We start from the raw sequence: 12167 nt of genomic DNA on the forward strand, positions 1-12167 counted from the left end.
AACCATTGCTTCACTTGAAAATTTGTTTCCAATCATATCTTGATTTTAATTGATTTTCTTTATCACGTTTTAAATAATGAGTTATGAATGTGATCTAACAAAGGTAAAGGGCAAATATTAACCAAATAAACTGATTGTAATTGGATGAGGTAAACATCTGTCGAGTATTTTAACATCAAAGTGTTTGATTGTGAGGCATTAAAAACCACAACATGCAACGGGTCCACCAGACCCACGAACACTGGCTGAGTAACAACAATATGAACACCACACAAGGGTCAAGTATTCCAAAATATTAACTAAACTTATAAAACAAAGATAAAAATGTGTTGGGAAGTTGTGCCCTTTATTTACCATAACAACCACTAGGTGTCTCATTCCATGTAGGGGCAGAGGATTGCATGTGTATTTCTTTGGAGCATCAACAGCAGAGCATGCATCAGTGGTTAGCCTCCCCACAGTTACAATGACAGTGCTGTGGTAGCTGTTTCAACGCGCGCTCTGTGATCTCCGTCTTCTTGTTCATAAGAACCTTTGGAGTCTAATCGAAATCTAAATCATGGCTTTGGGACCAGAAAGTCTCAGACGGCGAATCAAGCAGCTGTTGGAAAAACCGGGGAATGGAAACTGTGCAGACTGCAAAGCAGCAGGTAGGTGCAGGTCCTGCTTTTATTTACATCCTCTTCATGTTAGTTTGACAGTACGCCTGGTAAGTTTTGTTTCACTTTAGGAGAAAACAATAGAAGTTAATTTATGAATGTTTTCTGACAAAAAGTAGGAAATGTTTGTTAGAAATGGCATAAAGTTAAAAATAATAATATAAAAACACAAGTTTGATCTTGACCATCAGACAAAAACTTGCTAGATTTGGATTGATGGCTATCAACTGACTGATCTCCTTTCATTGAGGTGCGCTTTGACAGAGAAGTAAAGTGCTTGTTCTGGATTTCTTTTTTGCCCTATTTTGTGCAGATGCATCAAGTCTTCCTTCTCATTTACTGCTTTTAAAACAGCCTGACCCCACCCTTGTGTTCCGTTTAAAATGACCCACATCTATTCTTTTTTTAAAGATTAATTGCACGTAGGCTTATTTACACGTTATGTGCAACACTTCTGCTCTGGAGTAAGGTGTGACCTGCTTCCTGTATTTTTTTTTCCTGTGTGCTGTTTTTTTATTGTCGATGTTCAAATATACATGCCAGGAAGATATACAAGAAGTAGCATTGACAAACTGCCTCAATAGTAATAACAGTAAATACCAAATAAATTACATATAAAAAAGATTAAACTATAGATCCAAGTTTAAAATAAAGAATAAAGTTCCATAGTGAGTCTGGGTTCATAAAGAATTTTTTATTCCATTGATTTTAAAGGTATAGTTTAAGGTGGTGAAGTCTAAAAACTTTATTCCCCCTGAATCGATCTATCCTGTGTGCTGTTGAAACATGCTATTTTGTTAAAGAACATTTTAAATATAAGATATGACCCAAAATATTGACCCCCTCAACTTGACTAGAAAAAAAGGAGCCACTACTGTTACCTTGGGTTCCTAGTCCCCAAATATTTTTTAACCCTTGTGCTATCCTAGGCACTTTAAAATTGGGAGTTGGGGTCATCTAGACCCACTAGACAGTGCTGTGAACCTTTTTTCTTCAATGATATGTGAACCTCACTGGGGTCCATGGATTACTTGAAATCTTTCCACCTTTATCCACCTTTGTCATGGTAGGGAGAACACGTCAATGTAAGGGTGGGGTCATCTAAGATAGCACAAGGGTTAAATTCTGTCAGTTTCAGTCTAGTACTTGTAACATTTTATGGTAAATTTTAGTTTTAGCCCCTAAGAACCCATGGTGACATCAGAAATATAACAGCAATGGATTCCGTGGTCCACTTAGTTTGTGGTTAAATACACATTATTCTATTTTTAAGAAAAAAATGTGTCTGGGTTCTTATGGGTTAAAAAAACAAAACAATAGAATGTAACTTTAAAAAACCACGATTACTGATCAAAGTGGGAAAATAAAACATCAAATTGAATTTTTTTCTTGATCATCTGATGTGCATGAATTTCCCAGATCCAGAATGGGCTTCTTACACCCTGGGAGTGTTGGTGTGTCACATTTGTTCAGGACTCCACAGAAACATCCCTCAGATCAGCAAAGTGAAATCTCTCCTGCTGGATCCCTGGAACTCGTCTGAGTTAGAGGTAAAAACGTGATCTGTTCGTCAGTGCTTTCATTGAAGGATGAGGCCTTTTGTTGTTGTTGCTGCTGCTGTCAGAGAAGCTGAATTTAACTCCTGCCTTGCAGGAAGGCCTGCATCTTCCGGCCTTGCTGTCGCCCATCCCACGCTGCTTCACCTGCAGCATGTTTCTCCTCTGCCTCCTGCTCCTAAACTGCCTATATTTCAACTTGTATCAATTTAGCTTTCACTGAAAGGCATGAAACACAAACAGCACGTTTGTATCTATCCAAGAACATTTGTGTGGGTGCAAAATAGCCCCAGAAAATGCTGGGAAAACTGTAGTTTTTTTTTACCATTTCCATTGGTTTATTAATGTTTTGTGCTGCTACTCCTCTTGGATCGTTGCATAAAATGGCTAAAATACCTAAAAGACAGACGCAAACATTAGCATGACTACCTCTCTCTGACTCGAGATTAAATCATTAGACTAATGAAAAGCATGCAGTCGTGTTTCTGTTGTTTGGTCACCACAATGCAGTTTCAGTGTACTCTATATGTGCTAAGTCACTAAAAATAAAGAGGCAGTTAAATACAATGAAGCTACATATGGACCTTTTGACTTGACACTCATGAAAGGGTTTTTTTGGATGAGGTTTGCCGCTTCAGTTACATTTTTGGTCAATGAAATGTGTTTTAATTGTCAACATTTCGTTAAAAATTGTTTTAAAATGCTGCACTTTGATGCTCAAAATGTTGATGGCAGAAAATCCTAGAATCCATGACACTGATGTTTTTCATTAGTCACGACAGCAGGGTTTTAACAGTTTTAGACTCCAGTATTTGCAGATGATGTTAGTGGTAAAAGTAGAGAGCTGACTGAAAAATAAACATTGAAGTTAGGTCAGTAGAGATGGAAAGCCTGAAAAAAGTAGCTGAAATCTTACTGTTCTCCTGGATATTATTGCCTATTTTAAAAATGATTATCCACTGGATTTCTCCTGCAAAGGGTTCCCATGGTGATTCAGGTTAAATATTTGGGGATATAGAAAATTTTGGAATCAAATTTTACTTTCCAGTAAAAGTTTCGGCATCTACCCACTCGCTTAAGTACTGTATGTTTTTTCCCCCCTCTGTTTCTTTGCAGTTTATTGACAGCATTGGGAACAATGCTGCCAAGGCCAAATATGAAAACATCGTACCTGCCTTCTACTACTGTCCCACATACAGAGATTGCCTGTAAGTAAGACTTGCAGAAATCCGGCTATGATAAAAACATTCCTCTTGCAAAAGCAGGAAGCAGCAGTTGAGTAAAGGTTTGGGCTCAGCCACCCAGTGACAAAAATAACTTGAAATGACAAAATTCTGAGCTGTCGAGTTACACACACTGAATGAAAGGGCGGAGGGCTTAAGAGGTTAAAGTGTTTACTCAGAAGATCAAACATACTTGTTGAAATTGACAAAAACGTCATCATTTACTGAATATTTCTAATTGTGGTCACAAAAAGAGATAAAAGATGAGAAAAATATTGAGCATCACTATTTTAACTTATAACAGAAGTTGGGCCAAAACTAAGATGTTAACAGCAAAACCGCAAAGCCCAAAGGGAGCTCTGAGCGTGTTGCTCCGCTGCTCTGCAGGCTCCTAAAGGAACAGTGGATCCGAGCCAAATACGAAAGGAAGGAGTTCATGTGTGTGGAGAGGCAGGAGGCGTACTCGGCAGGTAAGAATGAAAGGTGTTCCTTTGCAGGACAGTGCACAAACGTACGACACAACAGAGCCCCAAAAAACAGAATGAATGAGGACATTTTCTGGAACAAAAGCTCTAATTGCCTAAATTTTGTCGTTGGGATTAAATTCTACCATAATGTTATGGTTTATATTCTCTTTTATATTATAATTGGGATGAAAAACATACAAATAATCAAATAGTTACTGATTTATCTGAAGATTCATAAAAAAACCTTAATAGTGAACATTTTTGTTTCAAAGATTTTTTAGGAAAGTTAGCTAATTGAAATATATAGTAGTGTGCTTTTGTCTTTCTGAGTGTTAGTTTTCATTGTTAGCTTTGATAGCTGGGGTGGAAACTGATATGGTAACACTCATTTTAAATTAGAATTACATGTTTTTCGCTGGATCCAATTCTTTTTATATTGGGGGCTTTAAAACAGGTTTTCAATTCATACTTTGGAATGCTGGATTTTTAAAAAAAATGGTATTAAAGAAAAGTAAAAATGGTTAAAAAAGGACATCCACTGTTGTATACCAGCTAAAATCAAATTTAATAATATTTGTATTCTTTCTATACTTATTGATAGAATTATGTCATGAGAAGTAATTAATCATTAAACACAAAATGCATTTTAGCTGGTACCTTAACACCCGACAACATAGAATTAAACCTAATTTAGGAGCTTTTATAGGGTTGGATTTAATGAATATGTTGCATAAAAAGGCAATTTTCATTGCAGTTGTACAAAGAGCAAAAATTCTATTAACAAACTCTACTGCAACTTCTCGGTCGGAGTGTAGCAAAGCCTAATGAGGGCAACAGGAAGCTAAGAAGCATGTCTGTGTGGTTGGCTGATAAAAAAAAGGATAGCCATTAACGATTTTTTTTGTGTCAGGTTTAATTCTTTTTTTCCTGTCGACATCTGTTCAGGAAACAGGAAGCTAGACAAAAAATATATAAGTTAAACCCCCTTTAAGAGAAAGACTGTGTCTTTGCAGAGCAATCCAAAATGTTTCTCTGTTGCTCCACACTTCTGCTTCAAATGTTACTTTTGTTTTCCAGGAAACTAATGTGAAGTCAACAAAATGTTGGCTAACATTGCCATGCTCTATGTGTCTGCAATCAATAAGTTCTATTCGGAAAAAGACATTCATGAGATGGTGCAAATCTGACATCTTGTATTTGCACGGAAAACGTACATTTGTGCAAATGTTTCTGCAGCTCTTTGCTTTAAAATGTTGTGTCCCCCCCCCAGCAACCTATTGTTTTCATTTAAAACGGACTAAACATGTTCATGGAAAAGCAGTTTTAGTTTTACATAAAGGGCTTCTGTCAGAGTCCTACGACTGTCATGATGCGGTTGTTTCTGTCAGGAAGAATGGGCCGTTTGTTGTCAGGCCTTTTCCTTGTCATTTGTTTTGAGGATCCACAGCAGTGAAGTGTGAAGAATCTGCTGCAGTTCAGAGTTTACTTTTTCACAACTTCTACATCTTGTTTTTTTGGGGTGAAGAACTATCCTCCCTTGCTGTTGTGTACAGCCTGACACTGCCCTCCCTGCAGTGAAAGACTCATGAATCATTCATGAAACTGATGTTGTTTGCAACTCAAACCATAGTGACTTTGTTTGTGTCAGCATTAAAAAAAGGAGTAAACTGAAGACAGGGAGATGACACCAGTGCAGCGGGAATGTAGACAAACACACCTCTGTTCTTTTTAAGCATATTCACCAAAGGAAATGACAACTGTTTGCTTTTTAATACATTCCGTTAAACATGTATTGTTGTCCAAATTTGTTGACTTTTTTTGGTTTCACTTTACGTAGTTACGTAGTCACCGAGTGAATGAAGCACTTAGCTTGATAAGGAGACTTTTCTTTTTGTGGTTGGTTAAGGAAGTGGTTCAGCTGTGTTGTTTTTGATACCAGGGATGCATCCTTTGTGGAAAAAAAAAAAAAAAACACAATTTCCAGGCTACTGTTTGTGTAAATTCTGAGTTCAAATGTAGTTAGGGTGAAGTTTTAGCCATTTGAAAGAAATTAATGGAATGTGATGACACTCAAACTTCTGTGTGGTCGACTACTTTTTAACTTATTTGATAGAACTGGACATCACAGCCACATTTCAAAATTAAATCATTAAAAATTAAATGTAAATTATTTTAAATCACAAGTTTACTATCCGGTTGGATTTCTGATTCAACAAGATTTGGTTAAATTTGAAATTAAATGTTATCTTTCCGTTCACAAACCAGTTTAATCTGATATTACAAACAACTGTACATAACAGACCAATAGTGGAATTTAGATAAAGAATAAAAATAAACAACTAAGAATTTTGCAATAAAAGAATTTTACAATAAAGCGGACAGAAATGTTACTGTTTTGCCTGGAAAAAAATACGACAAATTGCTTTAAAAAAATCATTTTTTAAGTGAATAGCAAAAAATAAAAATGTCAAAACTAGTAATTTAAGTCGCTTTACAGTCACAGTCCTGGTGCCAACCTTCCATCAGAAGCAATGTGGGGCTCAGGGTTTTGCCTAAGGACACTTCGACACATGGATGGGTAAGGCGGGAATTGAACCTGCAATTTTCCAATTAGAGGCCGTTGGCCCACATTTATCCAGTCTTGATGGGGCAGACTGAAATGTATTGGCTTTTAGTCACAGGTTTAAAGTGTCGATTAAGGATTAGGGTTAGGCTTTATGTAATCAAAAGGAAGTGGGAATAGTAATATTGTGGTAGCTGTATAAACTGAAGCATGCTTCACCTGTTTATCCCTTGTGCTGTCTTAGCTGACCCCACCCTTACATTGATGTGTTCTCCCTACCATGACAAAGGTGGATAAAGATGGAAAGATTTCATGTAATCCATGGATACCAGTGAGGTTCACAAATCATTGAAGAAAAAAGTTTTAACACACTGTCTAGTGGGTCTAGATGACCCAACTCCCAACGGTAAGGTGCCTAGGATAGCACAAGGGTTACAGGAATAATTTTGTGTCACTGCTGGGGGACAAAGACTCTATTTGTACCTGCTTTGCCTCGATCAGGAAGCTGCTGAAGCCCATGGTTACTGTCTTTGAGTTCAGAAGGGATTCACCCTGAACTGTTTCAAGTTCATCACAGGGTTACTTGCAGAGAAGCATGCGGTGTTGCACAATTTAAGTCGAGCTGCATCGATATGAAGCATACTTATTAGAGAACGCAGACATCAGAAGATGCGGTTTAAAAAAAAGGCGGTTTCAGGGTGACTTCCCCTGTAGAGGGTAAATTCAGGCTAAACTTTTAGTAAGAACTGGACTGTCTGCATCTAAAGAGGCAGATAAGCTTGTATGATACTTTTAAGAAAGAAAGCTATCTTGCAATCTTTTAGACTAAAACTGAGATAATTTCATCCGTGGTAGACCAAAAACCTTCCACAAATTGTTTGTCTTCATGTATTTATTACTCTGTTATCCCATTTAAAAGTGGAAATTTGTACTCAAACTTTTTTAAATTTCTGTTTGTCCTCACTTCATGTGAAACGGGATTCTGCACTTTTTCAGGCTACAAGGAAGGGTTTCTATGGAAACGAGGAAGGGACAACGGGCAATACCTCAGTCGAAAATTCATTCTGTCCGAACGTGAGGGTGTTCTCAAATATTTCACCAAGCTTGATGTGAGCCTTTTCTTAACATTCATATCTTAGCAGACTTGTTTTCATGGCAAACATAAGATTGCTCAATGCATGAAAAATAGAAATGATGAAGTTGTGACCAAATATAACTGCTTACATGGAAACACTATTTTTGGATTTTGTCATTTCTTGTGCAGGCCAAAGAGCCCAAAGCAACGCTGAAGATCAGCAGCTTGAATGCAACTTTCCAGCCAGATAAAATTGGCACTGCTCATGGGCTGCAGATCACCTATTTGAAGGATAACAGCACCAGAAATGTCTTTGTTTACCATGAAGATGGCAAGGTGAGATTAAGAGTTGTACTCTGAAATTAATGAGATGGAGTGTTTTGTCTGTTTTGGGGGGGAAATGCACAACGCCCCTCTAGTGGAAGATGTTTGAAATGACAACTTAGCTGATACTTTATGTTGAAATATTAACAACATGAGAAATCTTAAGTCAGGTTTCAGTTTTGTTCAAACGGATACAAATCCTTTAACAGATGCTGAATAAAGACTATGTAGGTTTAAGATTAATTCTGCCATTTTCTGCCAAAGGAAATAGTGGACTGGTTTAACGCCATCAGAGCTGCCAGGTTTCACTATCTGCAGGTGGCTTTTCCTGGCGCTTCTGACTCTGAAGTGAGTATTTCTGCAAGCACGTACTGCACATGCAGAAGTGGTACGTGCACCATGAACATTTATGCAATAATCTTTGAAGATGCTTAAATCTTCTTTTGAAATTACACATACTTTGCTAAGTTAAAACTACGCAATAAGAACTACAGATGAGAAAAACCTGAAGATATGTTGAGAACTTATAATTGAATATAAACAATGTCTAAAGTTAAAGTTTCAGCAATGCATTAAGTTTATTTTTTTCAATAATGTATCTTTTTTTGTTTCAGCTAATACCAAAGGCAACTAGAAACTTCATTAAGGAAGGTTACATGGAGAAAACCGGTCCAAAAGTGAGTTTCTTTGTGTCACTTATTTGCCTTTTTCTCCCAGTTGCTTTGAAGTTTATAAAAAAAAAATACTGTACTTCAAAAATCACACATGTATTTACTTCCTGCAGCACACAGAAGGCTTCAAGAAGAGGTGGTTTTCAATGGATGACAGGAGGCTCATGTACTTCAAAGATCCACTGGTATTGCACTGGTTATGATGAATTCTGTTGAATGTTTTTAAAAATCTGCCATATATCCGTTTTTCTTGGCAAAAAGGTTTAAAAAATGTATCTCAGTCAAACCTTTAAACAGGATGGTTACATGTCACTCTCTGCTGCAGGATGCCTTTGCGCGGGGAGAAGTGTTCATTGGCAGCAAGGAAAACAGCTACAGTGTACTTCCTGGATTACCTGCCAACATCCAGGGAAACCACTGGCTCTACGGAATCACCATCAAGACCCCAGACCGGAGTTTTCTGTTTGCATGCGAGACTGAAAAGGATCAAAAAGACTGGATGGTGGCATTACAGCTGGTAATTAACAGACCAATGCTGCCGCAGGAGTATGCAGGTGAGTGGAAGAAGACAGACAAGTCAACGCTGGTTTGATCCTCCATGGCACTAACACTCAATCTCCTCGTTTTTCCTGCAGTGGAAGCTTATTTCAAGCACAAACCATGAGTGTGCACGAAGATCTGCTGACATGGATAGAAACTATAAAGATGGAGGGGAAGGAGAGACAGTTTTGACCTTTCTCACATCTTCTCTTCCTCGTGACATCCTCATCATCCACTGTTATGCATTTTCCCCTCTCTTGAGCAAATCAGTGCCAATGCCCACTCATACGACGTGAGATGTGACACTTGCAGAGTCAGAATGGCTGCTCACAGGTGAAGTATTGGGTTTGCCCATCTGCTCTGTAAGCAGACATTTGACATAACATAAGAATGTGTCATTAGGCAGCCTAATCCCTTTTTAACATTTAACTGAAAAAGGTCTGCTAAGGTACAAACATTTTACACGCCTGTGTAATTGTTTGAGTGGAATAATATTTAATTTTTAACTATTTATACATTTTATTCATGATGTAAAGCTTCATCATGCTTTGAAAATAAGCACTGAACTGAACCCAAGAACAATTTTTGTCTGGGCTTTTAAAGTTAACATGACATTTTTGTATTTAAAGCAACTTAATAGGGGCCAATAAATTATAAAGATTATAGAAAAAAAGGAATAGAAAAGTGGGCACACTTATGGCAGTGGGCTCTCCTGGGTTACATTTTCACTCACTTCCTGTAATATTTAGGTGCTAGCATTTCTCCATTTCTTCCACTAGAGAGCGACAAAGAGGAGTTTGAAAGAATTTCTAATCAAAAATTGGAAATCTTGTTTACCTCACCCAGTTGCACATTTTGTCTTTTTGCTTTTAATCTTTGAAGGACAGGATTTGGCTAAAACAGTGTTATCAAACCCAAAGAGGGAGCACAGTTTACTCAGTCTTAGTGGCATTGACACGCACACAGATAAGAGTTTCGTCGCTTGGAAAGAAACACCAGAAAATTTGTGTGATTTTAGAACTCTTGTTGCTATTAAAGTCACGAAAGCCACACAAGTGTTTGTATGGTTTTTTTTAATTAGTAAACATTTAGATACAAGACAAATTGTACAATTGAGAGGCATAAAGAATAAAAAACTGAAATGAGAGCTGTAGAAAGAAATACCGTACATACACAAAGATACAACTTTAACGTTAGATATATTTGATAAATCCCACTATAATCATAGGATTCCCAACACATTAATTTCTTTACTGAAACTTGTTTTTCCATGCAGAAAAGTATTTACACTTCATATTTTTCAAAACATACATATATTGTGCTGTACCACGATTTCTTTTTTATGACTTCAACAAGGTAATCTACATTCAATTTAACAGGTCAAGTTACCCCAACCCATAGATAATGTATGTTTCTTGTAATACTACAGTCATGAACAAGAATAAACTGTAACCTATCAAATATTTTATCCAAAACAACATTTATTTATTTGGCTGTATGTAGAAATAATAGTGTTTTTAAATATCCATAGATGACTCCTGAAAAATACTGTTTGCTGGTGACCTGAAGGGACTCTAAATAAATAGCACTTTGAATCACAAAAGCAAAAACACACACACATTACACCACATCTAGTTTATGACAAAATCCTCTACATTATTAGACTAAACATTGCTGATGATGTATTTACAGGGAAAGTTGATGCTTTTTTAAGACATGCGTATGTCCTCAGCAAAATAGTTTATTTTAATCCCTTTAAAATGCACAGAAAACACACAGCAATGCATTACTTGGTTGGTCCAACAATCAGATTTTAGATCCACAGTTTTGAATGAAAAAAAAAAGATCAGAATAAGAGATTTGATTAATTTAAACTTATTGATAAATTATATTACCAAGATACATTGAAGGGATGCTAGATGAGAATTTGTAAAAAAAAAAAAAAAAAAAGACCTCGCTGGAGCTGACTCCTTACAACTGATTTGTCCATGTGAGGGATACAAGATTTACACACACACTCACACAATTATTTAGGATCTGCAGCAGCCTGCAACCTTCACCTCTTTGCTAACATACTCCTGAAGCTTAAACTTCTCGCTGGGATCCTTTGTAGACCTGTGCTTTAGTTCCCTGGAGAAAAAAAAGATAAAGAAATTAAATAATTTTGCAATTTCCATACATACACTACATTACCAAAAGTGTTTGCTGACCTATCCAAGCGATCAGAACCAGGTGTCCTCATCACTTGGCCTACCACATGTGTATAAAATCAAGCACTCAGGCAATGCAGACTGTTTTTACAAACAATGAAACATTTAGCCGCTCTGAAGAGCCCAGTGAATTCCTGTGTGGAACTGTCATAGGATGCAAGTCCAGTATACTGAGAGATGGATTGGGTTTCCACAGCCGAGCAGCTGCATCCAAGCTGCACATCACCAAGTGCAATGCAAATCTAATGATGCAGTGGTGTAAAGCACACAGCCACTGGACTCTAGAGCAGTGGAGACGACCTCTCTGGAGGGATGAATCACGCTTTTCCATCTGGAAATCTGACAGACGAGTCTGGATTTGGAGGTTTCCGGGAGAGCGGTACATTTCGGACTGCATTGTGTCGAGTGGGAAATTCGGTGGAGGAGGAATTATGGTGTGGGGTTGTGTTTCAGGACTTGGGATTGGCCCCTTACTTCCAGTGAAAGGAACTCTGAATCTTCTTTCTCTTTCGGCTTTTCCCATCAGGGGTCGCCACAGCAAATCCTCCTTTTCCACCTCACTATCATGAACATCTTCTACCCTAACATTAGCAAACTTCATGTCCTCTGTTAAGACATCCATATATCTCCTCTTTGGTCGTCCTCTTGCCCTCCTGCCAGGCAGCTCCATCTCCAACATCCTTCTACCAATATATCCACTATCCCTCCTCTTAACATGTCCAAACCATCTCAGTCTGGCTTTTCTGACTTTGTCGCTAACACAGGCAACATGAGCCGTCCCTCTGATGTACTCGTTCCTTATCCTGTCTAACCTGGTCACTCCTAAGGAGAACCTCAACATCTTCATCTCCGCTACCTCCATATCAGCCTCTTGTCTCT

At 37.7% G+C, this 12167-nt stretch overlaps 2 protein-coding genes across 2 annotated transcripts in view; one reads left to right on the forward strand and one right to left on the reverse strand.

Annotated features, from left to right (window-relative positions):
* Nucleotides 1-413: 413 nt before the first annotated feature.
* LOC101173787 (arf-GAP with dual PH domain-containing protein 1) lies at nucleotides 414-10133 on the forward strand. The gene is made up of 11 exons (XM_004071422.5): nucleotides 414-650; nucleotides 2079-2209; nucleotides 3332-3423; nucleotides 3826-3908; nucleotides 7465-7577; nucleotides 7733-7879; nucleotides 8132-8215; nucleotides 8482-8544; nucleotides 8652-8723; nucleotides 8864-9092; nucleotides 9174-10133. Exons 1-11 carry the CDS (start codon nucleotides 560-562, stop codon nucleotides 9200-9202), a joined length of 1134 nt encoding a protein of 377 aa, XP_004071470.1. The 5' UTR covers nucleotides 414-559; the 3' UTR covers nucleotides 9203-10133.
* Nucleotide 10134: 1 nt separating this feature from the next.
* rab26 (RAB26, member RAS oncogene family) overlaps nucleotides 10135-12167 on the reverse strand; it is a 39484-nt gene continuing 37451 nt past the window's right edge. Inside the window, exon 9 of the mRNA XM_023957543.2 lies at nucleotides 10135-11208. Within this exon, the coding sequence (XP_023813311.1) occupies nucleotides 11109-11208 (100 nt within the window). The 3' untranslated portion in view covers nucleotides 10135-11108. The remainder of the gene's footprint in view (nucleotides 11209-12167) is intronic.

Source organism: Oryzias latipes, chromosome 8, assembly GCF_053564925.1.
Source record: "Oryzias latipes strain Hd-rR chromosome 8, Olatipes_Hd-rR_3.1".
NCBI lineage: Eukaryota > Metazoa > Chordata > Actinopteri > Beloniformes > Adrianichthyidae > Oryzias > Oryzias latipes.